The sequence below is a fragment of the Eumetopias jubatus genome, unplaced genomic scaffold (genome assembly GCF_037043125.1).
Source record: "Eumetopias jubatus isolate StellerSeaLion01/CBP00866 unplaced genomic scaffold, mEumJub1_p1.0 scaffold_9, whole genome shotgun sequence".
NCBI lineage: Eukaryota > Metazoa > Chordata > Mammalia > Carnivora > Otariidae > Eumetopias > Eumetopias jubatus.
In genome coordinates, this window is record NW_028274815.1 from 24,572,150 (window position 1) to 24,596,118 (window position 23,969).

General features: G+C 43.5%; 1 protein-coding gene across 2 annotated transcripts in view; it reads right to left on the reverse strand.

Annotated features, from left to right (window-relative positions):
• The window catches only part of ALK (ALK receptor tyrosine kinase), a 690,188-nt gene that overhangs the window by 560,941 nt on the left and 105,278 nt on the right, over nucleotides 1-23,969 (reverse strand). Inside the window, exon 2 of one of the 2 annotated variants that reach the window (XM_088026382.1) lies at nucleotides 18,522-18,527. The exons of the other annotated variant lie outside the window; for it this stretch is intronic. Within the exon in view, the coding sequence (XP_087882508.1) occupies nucleotides 18,522-18,527 (6 nt within the window). The remainder of the gene's footprint in view (nucleotides 1-18,521; nucleotides 18,528-23,969) is intronic. 2 annotated transcript variants of the gene reach the window in all.

Here is a 23,969-nt window from a genome sequence, read left to right on the forward strand (position 1 = left end):
ACACCCCTTAATCCCCATCATCTACAAAGCTTTTAAAATCAATGGAGGGGGTGCCTGGGTGGCTCAGTCATTAAGCATCTGCCTTCGGCTCAGGTCATGATCCCAGGGTCCTGGGATAGAGTCCCACATCGGGCTCCTTGCTCGGCAGGAAGCCTGCTTCTCCCTCTCCCACTCTCCCTGCTTGTGTTCCCTCTCTCACTGTCTCTCTGTTAAAAAATAAATAAAAAAATCTTTAAAAAAATAAAATAAAATAAAATAAAAAAATAATAAAATCAATGGAGGGAGGTCCCAGGGATGCTGATTAAATGGGTCTAGGGTGGAACCTGGACAATAGTATACATTTTTAAAACTTTCCAGGTGATAATAACAGATAGCCCTTATGAAAACCCTGGATTTTAGTGATATGGCCCCTCTGGGCCTCAGTTTCCTGTTTATTTAATGAGGACGTGGGACCAGGTGATATCTAGGGCCCTCTATAGTTTTAAGATTCCCTGTTAATCTTGGTTCTTATCCCCAGCTGGCAGGCAGCTCTGAAAAGACCACTTTTTCTTTGCATAATTCAATTCTCGAATGCCGCCAAGACGGCTGACCTACCACAAAGGGTTGGCATGTGGGTTAATGAGATCATATTTGCAAAGTGTTTGGGGCTCTGGGGAAGGAATCTCTAATATATGAAGCTAAAGAATGATTACAGCAACATTAATGTCATTTTTTTAAGGAAGAGTAAACCACAGTTCACAACCCTGCATCTGCCATAATTAGACTATCTTGCCTGGATAGAGAACGGAAAAGTGGAAAGTAGATTAGAGCAGGTCTGCTCTTGTTAAGACTAGATGCCAGGTCAAGTCTCCATGAGATATGTCTATGCAATCACAATTGAAATGGACTGGACTTTAATCTATGCAGAACCCTCTGGTGCTCAAGCACACAACAGTAGACTCCTTTGTGGCCCGAGTCTTTGTAGACCTACTTCCATAGAGGAGGGACAAAAGATGAGTCTTGTGGGTCTTTTCCAAGAGTAAATAATCATCAGTGGGACTTAGCTTCTAAAATGTTACTATCTGTGCTATTTCTGATCCACTGAAATTAGAACCTACGAAATAATCTTCTTTATTTAAGAACCTATACATTAGACCTGCCCATACACAGGCTATGAGACACTAGAGACCAAGAGATGTGAAGGTGTACCTGGTTCCACAGCTTACAACCTCCATAACCTCCGGGCAAGTCTTTTCGTTTCTTCTACCTTATTTTCTTCTGTTAGACAACACGTGAAAAGTACCTAGCAAAACTCCTAGCATAGCTCAATAAAAATTTAGTTTCCAATGTCTGTACCACTCATGGGGAACCACTGGTTGATACCATCAGACTTGATGTCAGTAATTTCCAAGTAATAGTCACTCTGCCCAGATGACACAGAAGGCCTCGAGTGAGCCAGATCTTTTGTTTTTCATGGCCCATCTGTAATCTCATTCATTCATTCATTGACTTACATTCAACTAGTTTTTATGTTTTGTCCAATATAGACCCAGAGGCAAACTCTGTCATTAGCAATCAATCAACAATTGAAATTCTAGGGAATATGAAACGTTCCACTTCAGAATTCTCTCCAAATCATCAGGGTGATTCAGAGGCACCAAATGATGAGAAAATCAGTATTTAGTGTTTTATGTTTAGGAATCACTAATTCCGATCATAACATGAGCTGATGAAATAAAAATTAACTTGGGATCTTGAGGAAGGCTGGGTTCATATATAGGTTTAAAGATTCCACCTGAAACACCAACAGGTTTTCACTGGAACTTGGAAAAATGATTCTAAAATTCCTATGTGTTGTGATGAGCATTGGGTGTTATACACAACTAATGAATCACTGAACACTACATCAAAAACTAATGATGTAGTGGTTTGTCTCCCTCTCCGGTTGAACATAATAAACAATGAACATAATAAAAAAAATGAAAAAAACAAAAAATAAAATAAAATTCCTATGTTAAGTAGTTTAAAGCTTTTTTATAAAAGAAAATTAATGGAGGGATGGGGGATTCTCTTACTATATATAAAGGTATTTTATCAAGTTTTAATTCTTAAAAAGTGTGGTGCTGACACAAAAATAGATCAGTGGAACTAAATGGAGACTCCAGGAAAAGACCCAGTTCTATGTAAGAGTTTGACACATGCACCAGCTTGTGCAACCACTCTGGAAAACAGTATGGAGGTTCCTCAAAATATTGGAAATAGAGCTACCCTACAACCCAGTTATTGCACTACTGGGTATTTACCCCAAAGATACAAATGTAGTGATCCGAAGGGGCACTTGCACCCCAATGTTTATAGCAGCAATGTCCACAATAGCCAAACTATGGAAAGAGCCCAGATGTCCATCGACAGATGAATGGATGAAGAAATTGTGGTATATATCCATAATGGAATATTACACAGCCATCAAAAAATGAAATCTTGTCATTTACAACGACATGGATGGAACTAGAGGATATTATGCTAAGTGAAATAATCAATCAGAGAAAGACGATTATCATATGATCTCACTGATATGTGGAATTTGGGAAATGAGACAGAGGATCATAAAGGAAGGAAGGAATAGAGGAAGGAAAAAAATGAAATAAGACAAAACCAGAGAGGGAGACAAACCCATAAGAGACTCTTAATCTCAGGAAACAAACTGAGGGTTGGAGGGGGGTGGGAGGGATGAGGTGGCTGGGTGATGGACACTGGGGTTGGTATGTGATATGGTGAGTGCTGTGAACTGTGTAAGACCGATGAATCACAGACCTGTACCCCTGAAACAAATAATACATTATAAGTTAATTAATTGAATTTAAATTTTAAAAAAAGAAAAGAATTTTATGCACAATAAATGGAGTAACTGCATGATAAATGGAGTATCCCAGTTTAGTTGGTAGGGTAGGATTAGCCAGTAAATACTGCTTAGAGCCACTGATTAACTATTTGGGAAAAGTTCATTTAGCATCAATAAGAGACAGGTAGAATAAAGCAAAATAACTAAAAAACAAAAACAAAAACCTTAGTCCATAATAAAACTCAATAGAAATACAAAGTAGTATTTCATGGATATCTAAGAGAGGACTTTTTTTTTAATATTTTATTTATTTATTTGACAGAGAGAGACACAGCAAGAGAGGGGACACAAGCAGGGGGAGTGGAAGAGGGAGAAGCAGGCTTCCTGCTGAGCAAGGAGCCCGATGCGGGGCTCGATCCCAGGACCCTGGGATCATGACCTGAGCCGAAGGCAGATGCTTAACGACTGAGCCACCCAGGCGCCCCTAAGAGAGGACTTTCTAAGATTAAAAGTAATGAAAAAGTTAAAAGAAAAAGGAAGAAAATTTGACCAATGAAATTTTCAGACTGCATAAAAATTATACAAAAATCTTTCAAACTGGGAAAAATTTACAACACACATGGGTTCCTCCTGATATCATCCAAATAATTTAGAAAAACATTATTAGTAGGTAAAGAGGCTGTGGATGTTAACTGAAAATTCACACACACACAAACACACACTCAGCGAACAAACATGAAAAATTGTTCAAACTCACTAGTAAGCAAAAAATTGCAATTTAAAAGGAGATAGCACTTTTTCTTTACCTATTAGATTAAAATATATTTTTAAAGTAATATTCAGTTCTGACAAGTGTTCAGTGAGATAAGCATTCTTATGCACTGCTACTGCGAGTATAAATTGTTCTAGCAGAGCATTTTGTAAAACTTTCTGAAGGCAAATATAGATAGTCTTTACAATGTGCCTACCTTTTGACCCATTAATTTAACTGACTGAAATCTATCCCAAGAAAATGATCTGATATACACATAAAGGCTTTTTGCATAAGGATATTCACTGCCCCAATCTCTATAGGAAAAACAAAACAAACCAGAACAACTAGGAGGCAATCCAACTGCCTGAAAGAAGAAATGATAAAGTAAATTATGGATAGCCACAAGATATGTTATTTTTTTTTAATTTTATTTATTTATTTGACAGAGAGAGAGAGAGAGCACAAGAGCAGGAACACAAGCAGGGGGAGTGGAAGAGGGAGAAGCAGGCTTCCTGCCGAGCAGGGAGCCCGATATGAGACTCGATCCCAGGACCCTGGGATCATGACCTGAGCCGAAGGCAGACGCTTAACGACTGAGCCACCCAGGCACCCAAGATATGTTATTATATGACCTCCAAAAAAGATGTTTATTAAGAGTTTGAAAAAAAAGAGTTTATGAAATGTTTATGTAATGAAAATATCTTCAAGATATTAGATATTACATGTAATATATTTTCAAATCTATGTTTAAAACTCACAAAGTAAAGACTGACAGGAAATAATTAAACTGTTAAAAGTACAATTGACCCTTGAACACCATGGATTTGAATGCTGTGGGTCCACTTATATGCAGATTTTTTTCAATAAACATATTAGAACATTTTTTGGAGATTTGCAACAATTTGAAGAAAATCAGAAATGAAGTGCATACCCTAGAAAAACTCACAAAATTTCAGGGAAAGTTAGGGATTATTGTAAGAATAAAGTACATAATATGTATAACATATGAAATATGTGTTAATTGACTATTTATGTTATCAGTGAAGCTTCTGGTCAATAGTACGTTATTAGTAGTTAAGTTCTGGAGGAGACAAAGTTATACATGGGTTTTCAACAAGGCAAGGGACAGGCAGTGGCTGTAACCCCCACGTTGTTCAAGGGTCAACTGAAGTTATTTGTGGTTGGGAGAATTATGGACATTTATTTCATTCTGTATAATTTTCATTATTAAAAATTAAAATATATTGTTTTTAGAATTAAGACTTTGAAATAATTATTTTGTATGTTAAGATACAATTAAGATAATAATTGTATAAACAGAATGGAGGTCCATTCCAATTGTTACTTTGCAACACAAGATAAATTAAATTGGGTCTTCAAACTCAAGACGGCCTTTTTTCTACCCTTCTCTTCCTTCCTCATCTCTATGAGACCCACACATGTGGCCTTAAATGTGGAATAAAAGAATCATTTGTTGCAGGTCCGATTCTTCTCTTCTAATCCCAGCAGCCAAAATGGGAAGACTTCCTCTAAACAGGAGACCCTAAGGTATTATGCAGAAAGAAAAATAGATAAATGCTTGACAAAAGTTCCTTGCGGTGGGGAAGAGATCCTGGAATGACCAGCAATTTTGTGATAAAGCATACAGTCTCCACAACTGTCTTCCTAAGAAACCACAGGCGCATTTACTATAGCCTGGCAGGTGATGATCGGTAAAACTTACGAAAAAATACAGCACGAATTTCCCCCAAATGTTAGCAGCCGATTTCACTCTGGGAGGTAAAATTACTGGAACTGATAAGCCAGTATTAAGGGACCAAAAAAGCTCCTTAAATATTCCAAAGACCAATTTGAGCCATCGTCCCTGCATCTGAACAAACGGGAAGATGGCAATCTGAAAATTGTAATAAGGATGAATTGATTTTGTATCTCTTCTCCAGTTTCATTATGATCTCTGACAGCAGAATGGATTCATTTTATGTCATTTTCTCCTAAGCCTCATAGAATATTTTCTTTCCGGCCCTGGGAGATGAGCAGAAAGCACAGATGGCCCTGTCTTTTTAAACCCAGCAGAGACGGCGAACGACTTTGGAGTTGTTTAAACTTGTTCTTTTCTCCAAGCAACCTGGCTATTCAGCAGCTGTTCACTGCAAGGCTCGGAAGGATGCAGGTGGAGCTAGAACTACCTTAAAGGAAACTTGGCGTGGGGGAGAGGCGGCCTGGAAACTGTCCATGATGAATGTCAGAGGGGAGGGAAGGCTGATGGAGTGGTCTTTTAATACAGTGTTTTGTTTTTTTTTATGTAAAAGAATGAAGTGCAAATAAAATCCTATTTGTTTGCTATCACGAGATATGCACGGGGCCATGATGTTTACAACTTACTACCACAAGGTTCCATGACAACCAGGACAAAACCATATAGTGGTGGGTATATCCATGCAATACGTAAGTATGTACGCATCGATGTATGCATGTACACAACAGGAAAATGTGACAGAAGTGTAAATGAAGATTCAGAATACCATCCTAGCAACTTTTCTTTAGAGTTGAATCATTTTTAAAAGATTTTTAAAAATAAATTGAATTTAAGAATGATTTGTTCTGTAACTTCTTTTAACAGTCCTGTCTCCACAACTGGGCATACGCCCCACATTCTAACCAGTCCAGGTAACTCTGTATTTCTCGAGCACGTTTTCTGCTTTCCCACCCCCCTGCCTGTGCTCATGCTATCCCCTCCACCCAAAGGGTGCTCCTCCTGCCGCTATTCGCTGATCTCTCAAAGATTTGTTTTCAAATGCTTATCTTTGAAGCATCCTCTGATCTCTGCCCCTCCCATCCCCAATAATATTTGATGTCCTGCCTTTGAATCTCTGTTGAGACTCAGTTGATCACGGTAGTCACCGTGGCTATGAGATCCCAGAGCACCCTCTCGTTCCCCCTTCAAATCCCTAAATACTCCTTACTATCATTGCTTGTTTCACTGTCTCTCTCCCTTCCTGGACTGTCTCTCCCTCTGGACTGCCCTCCACCTGCAGGCAGGGGTCATGTCCGCCTCATTCACCAGGACAGCCCAAATGCCTGGGACAGTGTTTGGCAGAGAAGTACTCACCAAATATTTGTTGAATGAATGAACAACCTATGAACTGACAAGTTATTTGTCTACTCTTAGATTTTTAGGGAGGGTTTATTTACAATACACTACTTGCTTTCCGTGTTTCCTCTCATTTTAGGATCTTACTCTCCTTTCACTGACAATGTGGAAAAGGCTATCTGGAATAAACAGGAAAACTAACATGCCATATAACGTATGTTGCCTCAAAAGAACCCTCAGAGAAATCCTGCCTATCCCTGACCTTATGTATATCTGCCCCACTATCTATCGCTGCATAACAAACTATCCCAAAACTTACTGGATTAAAGCAAGGACCATTTTATTCTGTCTCATCAGTTTGTGGTCACGAATTCAGGCAGGCTGACTCTTCCATTCCACAAGTTTTTATCAGATGTCATGACATGGTTTTCAGCTGGGAGAGGGGCTGGTCTGGAGGACCCAAGGTGGTTGGCCTCACATGTTCTGTGCCTTGGCAGGGACAGCCAGCAGGCTGGGCTCAACCGGAACTGTTGATCAGAGGACCTACGAGAAGCCTCACCAGTACTGTGGTCTGACATGACCGCACAGAGATCCCTGAGGCAGTGAGTGCTAGCTGAGGAAGGTGGAGAGAGTCTTTTTTTTTTTTTAATAAATTATTTAATTTATTTAAACAAAAACAAAAAACCCAACAACAGCAAAAAACAGTTCACCCATTTCTCCCAGCCCCGCATCTCCTGCCTCTGCCAACCACCAATCTATTCTCTGTATCTACGATACTAGTTATTAGTTACTAGGTATTTGCCTACACTTATATTTTAAATCTCAAGATCAGGGACTTTTTCTTACTCATGTCCACATCCATGCACAAAGTAGGTGCTCAACTTGTTGAATTAAATATTAACAGAGAAATGGAGGAGTATTTCACTTTCACGCAAGGCCCAGACTGACTCACTCATGCAGTCTCTGGCCTAAGAGTTTGGGTCAAGTGAGGCTTTAGCCCTGGCCATCGATGGGTTGGAGGGGAAGGCCAAAATGAGTGGGTAGGACCATCTGCAGAAGGCAGTGGAGTGGTGAACTTCAGATCTCCCTGGTCAGTAAACAAGTCTTACAGCTAGGGAAAGCTGCCTGAGGGTTAACAGCCATGGATCGTAAGGGTGAGCACTGCATGGATATCTCCATCAAATACTGATCAGGAAAGGTGAGGGCGAGCAGACAGCGTTCCTGCACCCGCCAGGATCCTTTACTATACTAGCTAATCAGGAAACAAGCTCATAAGTCTAAGACCAAAAGGGGAATAAATTGCCACCACTTTAGAATTACAACACGGCCAACTCTTCCCTTTCTGTGCACACGTGTAAAAGTATTTTGGGTGCTTTACTGTTCAACCAGTACCTTCACCAGCTCCCCTCCGTTTTGGGACAGCCAAGTGCTCTCAGCCATAGGTTCAGTCACAGGGACAAAATTATCCACATAAGTCCCATTAAAAGAAAATCTAAGGAATTAGAATTCTTTTTTCTTGCAGATGGGAAATGTGGTTTCAAACATTGCTGGAATGAGAATCACCAGTCAGGATTTAGAAATCATACAGGACATAGAGAGATTCTATGTTGGATAGAGAATGTCTAGAGTTTGGTGTTCCCATCACAAAAAACACAATTCCCTGTTTCTGGTGTCACAGTCACTTTCGTGTTCATGTACATTTAAGGAATGGTGAAGCTCCTGAGAAGTAGGAAGTGATTCCCTGGCCATGTGGTATAACCTGACACCACATCTCAAGACCACCACGCCTCCACAAACATCCAAACGTAGCATGATAAGAACTCAAACAACTGCATTATACGTCAAACCCCACTTAAGTAGAGGAGCTTATCCTCACCCCCGAGGAGAATGTGCACAGAAAGCTTGGTTCTAGAGAGGGAAGGATGCTGACCTTTCTGCAGAGTTTTTCTGGAAAGAATAAAAAGAGGGAGAACATGGGGAGGCCTCGTAGTATTGTAGCTAGAACACTGCACTCAGTCAGCAGCCCCGGCTCTGGTCCTGCCTTTGAGCTCCGCGTCCATGAAAACCTGAATAAGACACTGAGCCTTCCCGAGTTTCAGTTTTGCCACCCTCAAAATGGGAATAGAAAGTTTTGCTTCACCTACCTCACAGAGCTACAGGAAGGAATCGGTAAGACAAGGGGACGTTAAAATGTCTAAAATCTGAACCCATGGCCACAACCAGCTGGCTATCTTTGATGTGACTTTTCTCATCAGCCAGATTACAACAAAACCAACAAAGTTTTCATAGCATCTTCTCCATATGATTTCTTCACTTCATTTCTCTTTCAACTAAAGAAGAAACATTTTCAGAAACTTCTAATTAAAAGCATTTTTAAATCTCCTGAATGATCCACTGAGATCCAGCCAGGGCAGTAAGGAGGATATTTGAGTGGTTCTGAATGGATAAGGCACAAAGGGAAGAGATGGGTTGGGAAGAATGACCATGTATGGCTTTAAGAATCTTAGTATTTTTCTTTAAAGATAGAGAATGGTTGGCCAAAAAGCAAAAAGGGCGGGGGGAGAGAAATGGGAAAAAAATCATTCTAAAAGAAGATCTAAAAATGAGAAAGAGACCATACTATTGTACTATCATTAACAAATTGCATTTTACTGCACAAGAAATGCAGAAGTGGACCCCAGATAGGCATAATGCTGACGGTTGTGCTGAGGGCCACCGGTATGTCATATATTCATCTAGTCACTCAGTGCACCTGCGTTCACAGTGTTCTCTGCACCAGGCACTGTGCAGCACGAGGGTGCCCAAGAGGATAAAGGCCTTGCCTCCAAACAGGGGAAGTGAATACGCAAAGTAACGACTGTATATACCATGGTGGGTTCAATTCTCTAAGAATGCCGGCAACCCCCTATGGGGACACCCATCCTGCTCAGAAGTGACAGGCGGATCCCTCAGAGAAGGTGATGCCTGAACTGAGTCTCACAGGGCGAGAGGTGGGGCAGGGCAATCATGGCTAAGAGACCCCAGAATCAACTTCTCAGAGAAGAAAGACTCGGGCTCAGCTGCCACCATGCTCACCAAAGGAAAGGCCTCAATTTGGCCAGCCCTTAGCCTTCATTTGGGCAGACCAATAAAGCCTTGCATGTATCTTCACGATTTCCCAGGATTTCCTGAGCCTCAGGAAGGGAAGTAGAACCATTCATTCATTTATTTGTTATTTATACCTGCCTTCTCTTAAAAGCAATCTAAGGTGGTTTCATAGAAGGAAGAAGGAAAAGGTTTAGGACTACACAGAGCATAAGTTGCTATGGAATAGGATTCCTCTTAGGAGCAGCTAGTCAACGAGGACAGACAGCTCACAACCCTCAACAACCACACACACCCCCAAAAAACCTTGAAATGAGAGCCCCCCAGAGCTTCCAATGGGAAGTCCTAGCAACTGGAGATCTTTTTCAGAAGGATCAGGGCCCTGAGGGCATTCAGATTTCCTCCACATTGGACTTAGCAACAGGACTTTCTCTTTGAGACCCAAGAAGAGTCCTTTTGGCTCAAATCTACCCCCGTCGACCCCCACCCACCAAGGAATACAGGCAGAAGGAAAGAACCACAACTTCCCCAAGGGGCCTCCAGGTCCTGAGCAAGGCAATCTGGGGAGCTAAGTCACAGCTGAGTCATTCTGTAACTCTGATATATGGTAACAGAGCACAGCCTTGCAGCTGGGAATGTCCATGCTGTTGGCCCCCATACACAGTGGCCCTCTTCATCTAGATTCGAAAGGGTCCTACTCTCAGAGAGGAGCGAACCGGCCCTTAAAGGCAGGCATAGCCTCTTCTGCCGCAGGAAGGGACAGGCACTAAAGCAGCTACCCCCAAGCTCTCATAGACACACAGATGGCAAGACAGGTACACCCTTTAACCCAGAGAAGACCAAGGAGCCGAGGGAGACCCTCCCCCCACCTAGCTGATGGTGGAAAAAGAACACCATATATAACAACCAGCGGATCGTGTCAGAAATGTCTCCCACCAAGAATATGAGAAAAAAAAACAAGAAACATGGGAAACAACAACCCATTTGCTTTCCTAATTTGTAGTTCCGCTTCATTGCACCTAATTTGAAAAACACATAGAATTTTTTAAGCTCAATGACTAGTCATCTATCACTTGGTCTCAGAGACTGTTTTATTTAAAAAAAGAAAGAAAGAAAGAAAGAAAGACAGAAAGAAAGAAAGAAAGAAAAGAAAGAAAGAAAGAAAGAAAGCTAGAAAAACTGGAATGTCACTACCTATACTCAGCAATGCTTCAGTTTTCTCATTTACTTTTAATGACTGTGAAATCGGCTCCGAGATGTATAGGTTTGGCCTGCAATGTGCATCTTGCTTTACCGCTGCTAGGCGACCTGCAGCCCTCAAGGATTGGGGAGCCCCCGGCCACTCCAACAGAAATTGACCTCTATTCCTTGTTTTTGCCTTCTTGGCTTCCCTTAACTTTTTCATTTTGTGTTTTCTTTCCTGCTGCCTGACTCCTTCCTTTTTTTTCCAGGAAGAAATAGATACATCTCTCCATTTGCGGGGAGTGTACAGACCATTGAAGTTCAAAGAGTCTCCAGAAATCTTTCAGTAATTCATCATCTCATATGGAGAAAATAAAGACCAGTAAATCACAGCCCGGAATCATGGCTGTTTACTGAGTCGGCTCTGGCACGCCAGGGCACTTGACTGCCATGTTAGTGTTCTTTCGACCCCAAGCACGGCAATGCATTTGCAGGGCAGACAGTTCGGGACCTGACAGGGTTAACAACTTCTAAAGCCCTAGGTCTAGAATGGCATTGATAATAATAATAATAATAGTAATAATATAATAATAGGTTCCAAAAGAAAACCTGCTGCTAGTTCTGCAAGATAAACTCTGCTATAAAACAGAATAGTTCTTGCTTCAAATGTTGACTTGGTTTAAATGTCAAAACAAAACAAAATAAAATCTCCCAAACCTAATTAAGATCAAATATGTTTTGCTCAGTCACATAAGAAACTCACGTATGTCTCCCAAAATAGTCAGCCACTCAAGCTCAGTCAAGTATGGAGATTAAATCAGAGAAGAAAGCTTAGCAGTTGATTGTAGTAGAGGGACTCCTCGGTCTTGCTTATCACCAGGGGCAGGGAGATCCTCTGTAGCTGACTCTCTATCTACCAGCTGATTATCAAGTTGGTAGATTATTCAGGATCTTTGCTTGCTTTCCCCGCCACCACCCTCCCCGGCCCACCTTCCTCTGCTGACATGATTTTTAGGTCATTGCTCTAGTCCCTGTACCTATACTGGAGAAGGGGAAAGAAAACGTGAAACCAATTTATCTGGTTAGCAGTTGTGGTTTATAACAATAACAAAAGAGAAGGTGGAAACCAAAAAGAAAGTCTGAGACGTATTTTAGACCAACTGTGGCCGTCCCCTCTGCACTGACCCCCAAACCACACGTGCTGGCTTAAGTCCAGTCCCTCTGTTTCCCCTTGAGGGCACAAATAACCTAAATAGGGTTTTTTAAAAATAAGAGAATTTTAAAAACACTTCAGATGTATTCAAAGGAATTCTTTCTTAATTATCTAAATGGCTTGAATTGTAATGCAAGTGAGGAATTGCTTTTATTAAATGCCAAATCTTTTTGTAAAGCAACCTCAGGGAGATACTCTCAATGAGCTGCATCCATGCCAGCAAAACAAAGTGGCAGTTTGGACAACTGTCCACATAATTCAGAACAAAGAAATCTGACATCGCCACAACTCCACTAACATGAGGTTCTGAACAACGTAGCCCATCAGGCAGCAGACCTGGGCAGGGAATGGGCCAGAGGAGATGGAGCTCCCACAAGCTATTACTGAAAAGCTGAATCTAGTCAAGAACACCCTTGTTTGCTTGAATTCCACTGGTTGTTTAATAATAATCAAATGACGAGCAACTGGTTATTAACTTCTTAAAACAGTAATTGGTTGTTCACATGGGTCCGCTACCCCACTAGCGTGTTTGGGGTATTCTTCATGGTCAAGATGCAGAAAATTGAATAAAGAGATTTAACTGTCTCTGCTCCGTTTAGAGAGAAAAATAACAGTGGGCTTTCAGGGTGCTGGTCTTCCCCTTCTTAGCCATTAATTCAGATTGCTGTAGGTTTGATTAGATCTATCATGTAGAAATTGTCTTTTTATCCTACCAAGAGAAAGAAATTGACTGCACCAGGGTTGATTTATTCATGTAGAATAAACACTGTCTCAGGTTGTCTACAGAGTGAAATGTAGATTTAAGACACTTACACAGAGAGACAGTGGCATCCCAAGCCTAGAGGTCGAGGGTTGGGGGAGGGGGGCCCATCGGTCCTGTGGATCTGCGCAGCTCTCCATCCCCCCCATACAGGCACACGGCTAAGCCTCGGTGGTCCTTCGAGGCAGCATTTTTAGGGAACAAACAACTTACGCTGAGAGGAAATTAACCTTCCCCAAGCAACAGTGGTAAATAGATAAGTAAGCTGGCAGACATAATATATGTATGCTTAGCATTAGAAGCCGAGGAAGAAATACCAAGTCAATTGTTTTTCAAGACAATTAGGCAATACTCAGAGGCAAACCAGGAAAACGAAATCTCTTTTTTTCTCATTACTGCACCGCAAAATGTAAAAGACTGCCTATCTGCAAAGCCAGCAGTGAGAACATTTTCAGAACAGCAATCTCACCCTCCAAGAGCTAACTACCGTATTTATAGACAAATTTCCAAATGAATGTTAAAGATGCACCTGCCGGCTGCCCCTAGCCCTAAAGACAGGTGAGTGTGGGTCACAGGTGGGGTTCAAGGTAGTGCTCTGTCCTCTCTGATGTCATTTCTTTCCATTTGGAACTAATGAGTTCTCTGAGAACTGGGCAGGCCTGATCCGCCAGGTATGAATCAGTCCCAGAAGCCTTATGTTTGCACAGCATTCTTCAGGTCACAAAGAACCTTCATACTCTCACCTCCTGTGCAGCTTATGACCATGACCACAAGGTAAACAAGGCCAGGATGATGGTCTGCATTCAGCAGAGAAGGCAACAGAAGTTCAGAGAAGTTACTAAACCAATAATAACTTTCTTACCCAGAGGTAAGGCCCATGGCTCCCACCAGACCTCTGCTGGTTTCCCCTTTCTGGAGACATACCAGCATTAGGTGTAAGGTGCTGACCGGGGGTGGGGGTGTTGGCCCATCAGTCCTGCCTCTGACCTTTCAGAATATGCCCACTCTCTCTGTCTTAGATCCGTCGCTTATAAAATGAGAACAACCTCCCAACCTGATGGAGTGATTGAAGAGAGCAGCTGAGAGAAAACACAAGGAGGCCTCGCTTATAGGGAGAGCTGTCAGACAGGAACCCTATACGCAGAGGCAGAAGCCCCAGGGAGCACTTTTTCTCATGATCGCCACCCCTCCCTGCCACTGTTTATGTGCACCAGGCTGCAAGTGTCTCCCACCTGCCTGTCCCAGTCTCCACCTCCTGTTCCACTCCTCATCTGAACACCCTCTTCCCATTGCTAGGCTAGGTAGACAAAGACACCAGCTGAGGAGGACAGAGCCCAGTCAATGAGGAGCAGAGTGGATTGGGCAAGGACCGTACATGTCACTGGGGAGGTGAAAGGAGGAGTCTTGTGTGTGTCCCCGCGTGCGCATGTATATGAGCACGTGTGTGCACACTCGCACACACACACACACACACACACACACGTGTGTGCCCACTATGACAGCATGAGCAAACTAACGATGAATCTATACAGGCCTCAGTAGGTGAGTAAGTCCCAGGAGCTTTCAAATATGCAGATGTTGACTTAAAAATTCCAATGCCCTCCTATATTATTTTTCCATGGTCTCCTAGCTGTGGTATCTGATGCAAAGACCTGAGTGCTTCAGGGAGGCTTTAAGGCCAAGGACAAGGGTCAGGGAGAGTGGAGTGAAAAGCCCTAAAGCACACTGTGTTCATGTGCGTTTTGTGTCGGTTGTGGCTGTTGTCGGGGGGAGGGGTGTGGGGTGACCAAACCTGAGACTAGCTTCTTAACAGCATGAGAGAAAGACTACCAATGTTATATACTGGAGGGAAAGGGACCCGCGTAGTAGAAGAAGAGGAGAGGAATATGTCAGGAAAATGTGAGTTAGAAAGGGAGGGACACCCCAGCAAAATGACGGGAGAGCTGTAGAGCCTACCGTTACACAATGGGGACCAAGGGAGGAAGAGCTGCAAGTCCATGTGGGCAGAGACACGCACCCCTGAAGACCGCACGCTGGCTGGCTAACCTGGCCAGGACCCCAGCGGAGGCTGTCCTCCCCAACCACTCACCTGACAAGATTTTCTAGCTGGGCAATGTGGATGTTTCCAAAATGGCGGGACTGGGAGAAAGAAAGAGGTGAGCACTTAAAGCTTCCCGGGGGGATTTTTTCTTGTTTTGTTTTTTTGCTTTTGCTTTTTTAAAAGATTTTATTTATTTATTTGACACAGAGACATACAGCGAGAGAGGGAACACAAGCAGGGGGAGTGGGAGAGGGAGAAGCAGGCTTCCCGCGGAGCAGGGAGCCCGATGCGGGGCTCGATCCCAGGACCCTGGGATCATGACCTGAGCCGAAGGCAGACGCTTAACGACTGAGCCACCCAGGCGCCCCTTCCCAGGGGGAGGTTGAGGAATTGGTGACACCACAAGGAGGTCCAACGGGGAAATGACCAATTCCTGACAGCTCTCCCGAGCGCACAGGGAGTAACCAGGCCTGGACAGGGACCCATTTCTACATGGCTGAGGGACAAGGACGCTAAAAAGAGAGTCAGAAAGGAAGGTCCCAAGTTAGATGGTGGTAAGAAGAACAAACAGGGCTGCTGAACGAAAAGACCATCATTCTGCGTTCGACAATTGTCAGGGAAAACACAGATACACACATACACTCACACACACATTCATTAAAGAGACCGCAGACAACTCAACCACCTAAAGTACTTTCAAACTCCACTTGGGAGCGATCCTCAGCAAGGATCACAATCTGTGCAGATTGAAATGACAATTAAAACGTTAATTTTTTTAAAACCCACGAATGGCACTTTGGGTCTTTATGGCAAGTTGTCGGGTGCTACAAAGAGCTCATCTTTCCTCTCTCTCCCTTGACAACCCAGAAATATCTGTCACTCTTGTCCCTGTGGCTACAACAGTGATATAACAAGAAACAAGGGAAGAGATGAATCTCTCCCCAGACTCTCATCCAGGGAAGCTAAGGGAGGCTGAATGAAAAAGGATAGAAGATAACCAGAGTGGTGTGCGTCTAGTGCTATCGATTGTGCGTCTGTCTCCAACATCACTCACCGGAATGGCGGCAGCCCCGAGGAAGGGCGCAGGACGCTTCCTTCTGCTAGGGAGGGCTCTGTGCTTACAGGCCCCATGTGTGCCAGCAGTGGTGGGCAGAGGGACTCTCAGGGACCGGTTCCTTGGCCCTCTTCCAGGCTCCAGTAATTTGCTGAGTTTAAGTGTCAATGGTTTTTAATTAGCACCTGAAAGTTTTTTGAAAATGCAAAGTGCCGGGTGGGCAGTTCAAATAAATGCCAGTGTAATACAGCCCAGTAAGCAAGTAGTAAGAAGTGAAAGTGGAAAAAGAAATAGTTAATTAGGTAACTATTAGGGATAATAGATGGAAGTAATAAAAATTTGGAGTTGAAAGGAACTAAAGATTCCTAGTACAGTTTTCCCCAAAGTATAGGATTCATTCCAATGTTAGGATGACAGATGACATTAGACGGTCCAGAAAATGCTGTAAATGACACAAGGATGGGTTATTAAATAATATCAAATTACACTGTGAGAAAGTTACTCCTGCTTCAATCTCTTTTTAACTCTTCTGAGCACCTCAAAGAAAGTCTTAGTTGGATGTTACTGTGTCTTTAACACTTTCCTAACTCTTGCCAAGCTCCCTTTTTAACAAAAAGAGACCAAGCTTCAGGTGGAGCGACAATGATCTGGCCAAAGCATCTAGCAAGAATTTCATCTCATTGTTTGGTTTTCATTTTATCTATTCCTTCATCTATTTTTATATCCATTTGTTTTAATGATCTAAGGCTTCTTTAAAAATAAATTTATCGAAATGAAAACCTAGCCCGTTGGGAAACAATGGTGCAAACACGTTACACAAAAAGGACGCGGCTGATGAAGGTGGCATGAATATGACTGGACTTTGGAGAGCAGAGACGTTGGGCCCAGAGCAGTAAATGACTTGCCCAAAGTGGCACATTCGGTTGGTGTCTTCCACTCCTGCCGCTGGGCCCCTATGAAGAAGGAGAGGAGGAAAAGTCAGCCTCATGCAAAAAGCATGCGGAGCTCAGAGAAACCACAGGACTCCTCTAAAGCTCTAGTTCCCAAGATTCTCAGTAGGAGTCAGTCCCTCCTTCTCAGGCCAAGAAATTTACCACCAAGACTCAATTGACCCCCACTGGGGTGCATCACGTGGCAGTCACAGAATTAGTCACATTGCCTCATTTTCTTTTCCTTCTCCATCCATTTCCTAGATCCCTGGGAAATAACAAGTGAGCTCAAGCCAAGATAGCTCTCAGATGGAAAAACAGACACCATTACCCTACACTCTCTGGTCCATTCTCCAAACCCCTGGTGTTCTGAATGTTCCAAAGAATGGTCTAAGTACAGGATTTGGGGCCTCCAGAGGGCTAATCACCACCTTTCCACATGGCAGCTGTACATGACCAGAATGCAAAGTGGAAAGTAAAAGTCCACCCTCATGCGGCCTGCCATGCATCACATTCATATACAACTGCATCTTGATGGATGCAGCAAACACAGCCTTCTATGTCTGTCACGGCCCCAGTGACCTTTCAGATCCCTGAGTTAAAGGGACCATTAGTCATCTTTATGTACAGCTTCTGATGACAGGTCTGCATGATAAAGCCAGAGACACCCTGATGAAGTAAATAATTTAGCTCCATCCATAATCACCTGCCATTCCCAAATCCTAAAGCTTTTCCAGGGACTGCTTCCCCAAACCAATGAAATAATGAGTCCCTTATTGATGATGCCAGGGCAGCATAAACTTTATGCAGAAGCTAAATGGCATCCAAGAGCATATGAGTTTTAAGGAAGAATATGAATGAGGGACACTTTCTTACACCAGGCTCTGCACACACAAGCCTGTCACACATTTCCATTTTTTAAATAATGGGTATTGTTCACTGGCCACCTACTATGTGCCACGTGTCCATGGAACTTACGCACATTATTTTGTTTAACCTTCCACAAAGCCTTGCAAGATGGCTGTCAGTATCTCCATTGTACTGAGAGTCAGAAATCAGCTGAGTAGCTTGCTGAATGTCACCTCAATAGCAAGTAGCAAGGCAGTAAGCCATTCTAAAATTTTGCTGGAACCAGGGAGTAAGAACAAGGGAGAGAAAGAAAGAATGACCACATGGCAGAGTTGGGGTGTGAACTGTAATTAGTGTCACTCCATCCATACTCCTTCTACTGGACCTCACTACTACTCTCTTAGTGAAGAAGCCTGGTTAAGGGAGAGGGGGCTGCTTCTTGATACATTTGCTGCATCTTGTTTCCTGACAACCCCTTTTCCTGATGTTGGGTGTGCAGGACATTTGAAAGAGTATGTGAAATCCCAATGACACCCACTTCCCTTCTTGGGGTATGGTCAGAGTGTAGGCTTCATGAGAGTCTCAATACATCTTCCAGTGCTGTGTCTTGAATTCAAATGATTACCTCCCAGAAACATACATAAGGCCAGGAAATTCCAGAAAGCAAATAGTATTGGCTAACTGCTTTGCAAAGAGAGCAACAAGGTAGCACTGGACAGTTCAGTCTGAGACTAGTCTGAGACCAGTTTCTACCTGATGGGTGTGTATCTGCCCATGGCTTTGGCATCTCCCAAGCCATCAATCTGAAAATCATCAAAAGCCCATGAATTTATTAAGCCAACTTATTCAGTACAACTAATGAACACAATAATGGTGTTAAGATGGTGGTGGTTTAGGTAGAATTTTCTCCCTTACAATTTAATTGAGATATCATCATTAAAAAATCAATAGCTATATAGTCATATTGTTAAATGCTGTCAAGGAGGTAAGAACTGAGAAGAGATGGCTGCTATTTTTCAGTTGGGGATGACTCGTGCTGGGGTACAGTCTGAAAACTCAGGTTCCCTCCCCTGCTCCCACAGTGACCAGCCTGGCACACTTGTGCAAGTCGCCTGACCCTACTGTCAACTTTCTGAGCCTCAGATCCAATGCTTATAATAAAATGGCAATCACAACGCTTGTCCTGACTCTCTCCTGGTCTTCCAACAAGGCTCTGTTAAGGATTAAATTGTGCTTCCCCAGAACTCATAGGTTAGAGCACTAAGTCCCAATGTGACTATGTATGGACACAGGGCCTTTAGGGAGGTAATTAAAGTTAAGTGAGATCATAAGGGTGAGATCTTAACCTGATAGGACTGGTGTCCTTCTTAGAAGAGGAAAAGACACCAGAGAGCTCCCTCTTGATGCACACACACACAGGGAAGGCCACGTGAGGACACAATGAGAAGGTGGCCATCTGCAAACCAGGAAGAAAGACCTTACCAGAAACAACACTGACAGCACTTGATCTTGGACTTCAAATCTCTAGAACTGTGAGAAAATATATTTCTTTTGTTTAAACCACCCAGTGGGTAGTATATGCTATGAGAGCTCAAGTAGACTAATACAGGGTCCAAAGAGATGAGGTATGAAAAGAAATGTAAAGTTACCTACAGATGTAATATTTGTATGTATATGTAATATTGTGTGCCTGGTGTCTGAGGTCAGGTTGTAAGGGAGAAATGGGGAGGTGAAGGGGCAGAGAGGGCACATTTTGACTCCTCCATTGGAGGTGAAGAGCACAAGAACAGGGGAGTAGCTTGGGGATTCAGCAAAGTGGAGAGATATTTGGGAGGATGGGTCAAGGTACTTCCCATGAGTACCTATAAGAGATGTGGAAAGGACAAACCCGTGAGGCATTTATAAATAGTATCCACATTGGGGCACTGTGAGCTTGAGTCATTTCTCAAGAGAAGGGGATTAGAACAAATTTAATAGTCCTTCTAAACTGGGTGTTCCCCGAATCCAAAGGCTATGCAATATGGAAATTTCAAGTCTTCTGGTTTGTGACTCCCTGACAGGGCATGAGATTGGATTAATTATTTGCTTCACACAAGAAATATCTTATTCTTCTCTTAACACAAACTGATTTCACACCAGGAGGTAAATCTGAAGCACAAAAGCAGTAAGACCAAGCAGAGGATGGATGGCAGACTGAGTTGTAAGATCTGTAACCTCTCTGTTTCTCTAATCGCCGGTTCCCATCTGGATTGAACATGCATGGTGTTGGTGATTCTCTTCTCCTCCCTCAAGGCTACATGTCTCATTGCATAAATGAAGTCCGGGGTAAGGCACTGGGGGAAAGACTGGGTTTGAATCCCAGCTTAGTCACTTACGAGGTGTGGGACCCTGGCAAGTCATTTAACCCTTTCAGTCCTCAGTTTTCTTACCTATCTCATGAGGCGGATTGAGCCAGGATGTGCCTGTCTGGGGTATATGCAAAGCCAGCCTGGCTTCCCACGCCCACACCCGGGGCAGACAGAATCAGTCCTGGCTCTCATTTCCATGGAGCTCAGATAAGGACAGCACAGGGAAGCCTCAATCGGTGGGTTCAGTTGGCACAAGAAATAAAATCTATTTAACTTCTTGGGTGCTAGATGATGTCTAAGTCCCTTCCAGTTCAAATGTTTCCAGATTCTGTGATGTGAATGTGGTAAAGCTATGGCACAAAGTAAAGGCTTGGGGAAAATGTAGAAGATGCAAGAAAAAGAAAACTGAAGGTGGTAGGTGGAGATGCAGATGAATATGAAGGATGACAGGGCAATTCTCTGTTTTTAAATGGCCATAATTCAGGTCCTCCATGCCTTCTTGTGCCTGCCAGGTGTTTGCCAGGATGGGTGCAGGTGCATGAGGGAAGGAGAAGACCCAGAAGGCTGCCACGCAGTCCCCACCCACCCAGCTCCCCTCTGCATATCTCACGCCGCTGGGCCCATCACAGCTACACGTGACAAACCCAAGCACACGTAGGCAAAGCCTGCAGGGGGAGCGTGACAGTCAGGGGTGTGCTGGTAAATGTGTGGCAACTGGCTTTAGCACGATGAGAGGAGATAAGCTCTGGTTTGTAGCATTTGCCGATTTTGGTGGCATAACTATTCCCACTATTGTTAATTTCTAGCTGCCAACAAGAAATCACTGGACAGTGTTTGGACCTTCAGGGGTATGTGTGAGCTGCACTCCAACACAGCGATGGGGGAGGGAAATGAAAGACCACTAACACCTGCTGAGTATCTTCTATGCCTCACTCACCCTAAGAATTTTACATTATTATTCCATATATAGATCTATACATAAATATCCCATTCCTGTTTATATGGGGTTTCAGATTAAATTCCATTTGCTTTCTACCAAATGTAAGTGTAATGGTATCACCAGAATGATGCTTGGCTCCAGGAAGCAGAGGCCCAATGAGGCACAAAGAACTGATTAGCTGATGTGGCTCGGCCAATTCTGGCTGATGGGGCCAAATGAAGGGGAAGGAGGCCAACCGCTGGGAGACCTCCACCCCTCATGTCTTTCAGAGCCTACCACCCCTCCCACTTGTCCCTGGTTGTTTTTCCTCCCATAACAGCTCCTGCCTGGGCTTCATGTATTCAGCACATATGTATGGGTCACTTACTATGCGTTAGGCACTGAGCTGGCATGGGGCTGTGCTCACACACACATCTAAACACACATATACACAAGCTAGGAGGGGAGACAGGCATAAATATGACAATGGAATAGGTGCACAGTAGAGTCTGGTCTCCCTCTCGGGTCCCATCATCTACTCAGCAAATATTTATAAAGTGTCAGTCCTGCTATTTATCCAACAATCTCTTTGCCCAGCCATGATAAGCCAGGTTCTCTATTAGGTAGAGTGACGGCACACATAAAGGAGGAATCAACTCCTCTTTGGTGGATTTTCTTGGGTGGATCTTCTTGGGTGGGAGCTGAGCAGGGTCTTGAAAGATGAGTAGAATGAGCATCACTGGTGAAGAGATGACAAGTGCAGTTGCATACAGGGGTTAGAAACCCGGCTGTGGGAGGGGCATGTGATTCTGCCATGGGCTAAGGAAGCAAAGACACAGTCTCTGCCCCGAAGGCGCTCACAGTCTTTTGGGAGAGACCGATTTCCAGTTATAATGGCAGAGCCCCCTCACAGAGAAAATGCGTTCAAGTTCACACAGGCACACGTGCCCACGCGCACACGCACACACGCACACATGCACACATACACCCCTCACTAATGGGCTCATGCTAGGTACTGATATTGGGTCAACTTGGTCCTGATTTGAATCCTGCTAGGGAACCAAAAATCACATATGCCACAATGTGAAGCTTAAGAGGTAGAGACAAATTCATGGGACTTCAGATCGGAAGACATTATTTTTGGATGAAGACATTATCAGGGAAAACTTCATAGAGGAGGTGATGGAGGATTGAGGAGCATCCCAGCAAACATGGTGATTCTGGGCACAGCACATTCACGCCTTCCTCCAGCCTGCATTTGCTGGGCACCATCTGAGAGTTCCCCACTGCACCAGAAGTCAAAGGAGACACAAAGATGTCTCTTCTAGGCTCCCCCAGCCTTTGGTCAGCATGCTCTTTCTTATATTTATGAGGTGAAGGTGTCAATCATCCCTTTCAGTCTGGCCAGCAAGCTCCAAAGACGGGCAGAGCAGAGATGTCACAAGCTAGAATCTCCGGGCACTAAGGATGGGGGTGTAAGATGAATTAGGGAGTGAAGAGCAAAGGAAAGGCAGCAGGCCAAAGGAGTAACCCTGTCGAGGGCTCAAGGTTGAATACATGTTCTTGTTACACCAGAGGCAGGGCGACAATGTCTCTCTCAACAGTCTACTGAATTCATAACCTAGATGAAAAACAAGTGTAAAAAATAAAAGGTCGCCTGGCTGGCTCAGTTGGAAGAGCACACAACTCTTGATCTCAGGGTCATGAGTTCAAGTCCCACACTGGGCATGGAGCTTACTTCAACAACAACAACAACAAAAAATAAAATAAAATAAGATCCCTTCCTTAAAAATACATACATCCACATATACACCTCCTAGAACTGCAGGGATATGGGCATACGTTTCCTCATGAAACAAGAGAAGCCCCGCCCCTGCACAGATAATGCCTCACTGTAATAAGACCAACTTGTGACCTGTAGACCGGACCCTGAACCCTGCAGCATGCTCTCACGGCACCCACACCTGCCCACCCCATGTCTCCCATCTAAACTAGCTGAGCATGTTCTCCTCGTGGGAACTTTAATCCACAATTGTGTGGCAAATAGCTGTTATACTGTCAGTCCCATAAGCAGGTGCCTAGGAAAGCTCCTTCTATAACTCATATCCAGAACTAATAGAACTTTAGTGAATTGAATTCTATTAAGTCTTTCATGTCTCTAAGTCTATCAAGGCTTTCATGGTTGAAAGAAACTTAAGGAGAGAAAGAAAGGAAAAGTTAATGTTTCCAGAACATCAGAGAGTTGCCTCTCTAAGCATCTCTCTAGAAGTCTGAGGCCACACTTCTGCCACTGTGGTGCAAGGGAGCAATAAATGTGCAGCTGACGCCCTCCTCAGAGCTAGAGCACAGGCTCGGGGTCATGAATGAAGAAAAGGAAGACAACAGCTCCCACTGCAATGAGTGTCAGGCATGGCTCCAAGCTCACTACATATGTTAACTCCACAATAACCCTAGGAGGGAGGTGTACTACTATTATCCTATTTTACAGATGAGGCACTGAGGCCCAGCAAGGCTAATGTTACCCTGTACCTGCTATAAGCAGAGGAGCTGTGATTCCAACCGAGGCACCTCTGCTTAAGAGTTAAGAGTCAGACATGCCTGAGCCTCAATCCTGGGTCTGCTTTACTAGCTGCAGGAACTTGAGTTAGTTATTCTCTGAGCCTCCGCTGTGAAATGGGATCAATACTATGCCATAGGATTGGTATGAGAACCACATGCAATTAAATGCACATAATAGCACCTGGCAACTAGCAAGCTATCAGTACAGGGAAAAGTTAGTGGCTATAGGGGCTGTAGTTGTGCCTCAGAGTCATAGAATGTCAAGCCGTAGAGACTCTCTAATCCAAACTGGAAAAAGTGAAAGGATTAAATAATAGATGAGTAGGTCCAACCCACTCATTGTTTCTGCTGTGTTGCAGGCTATT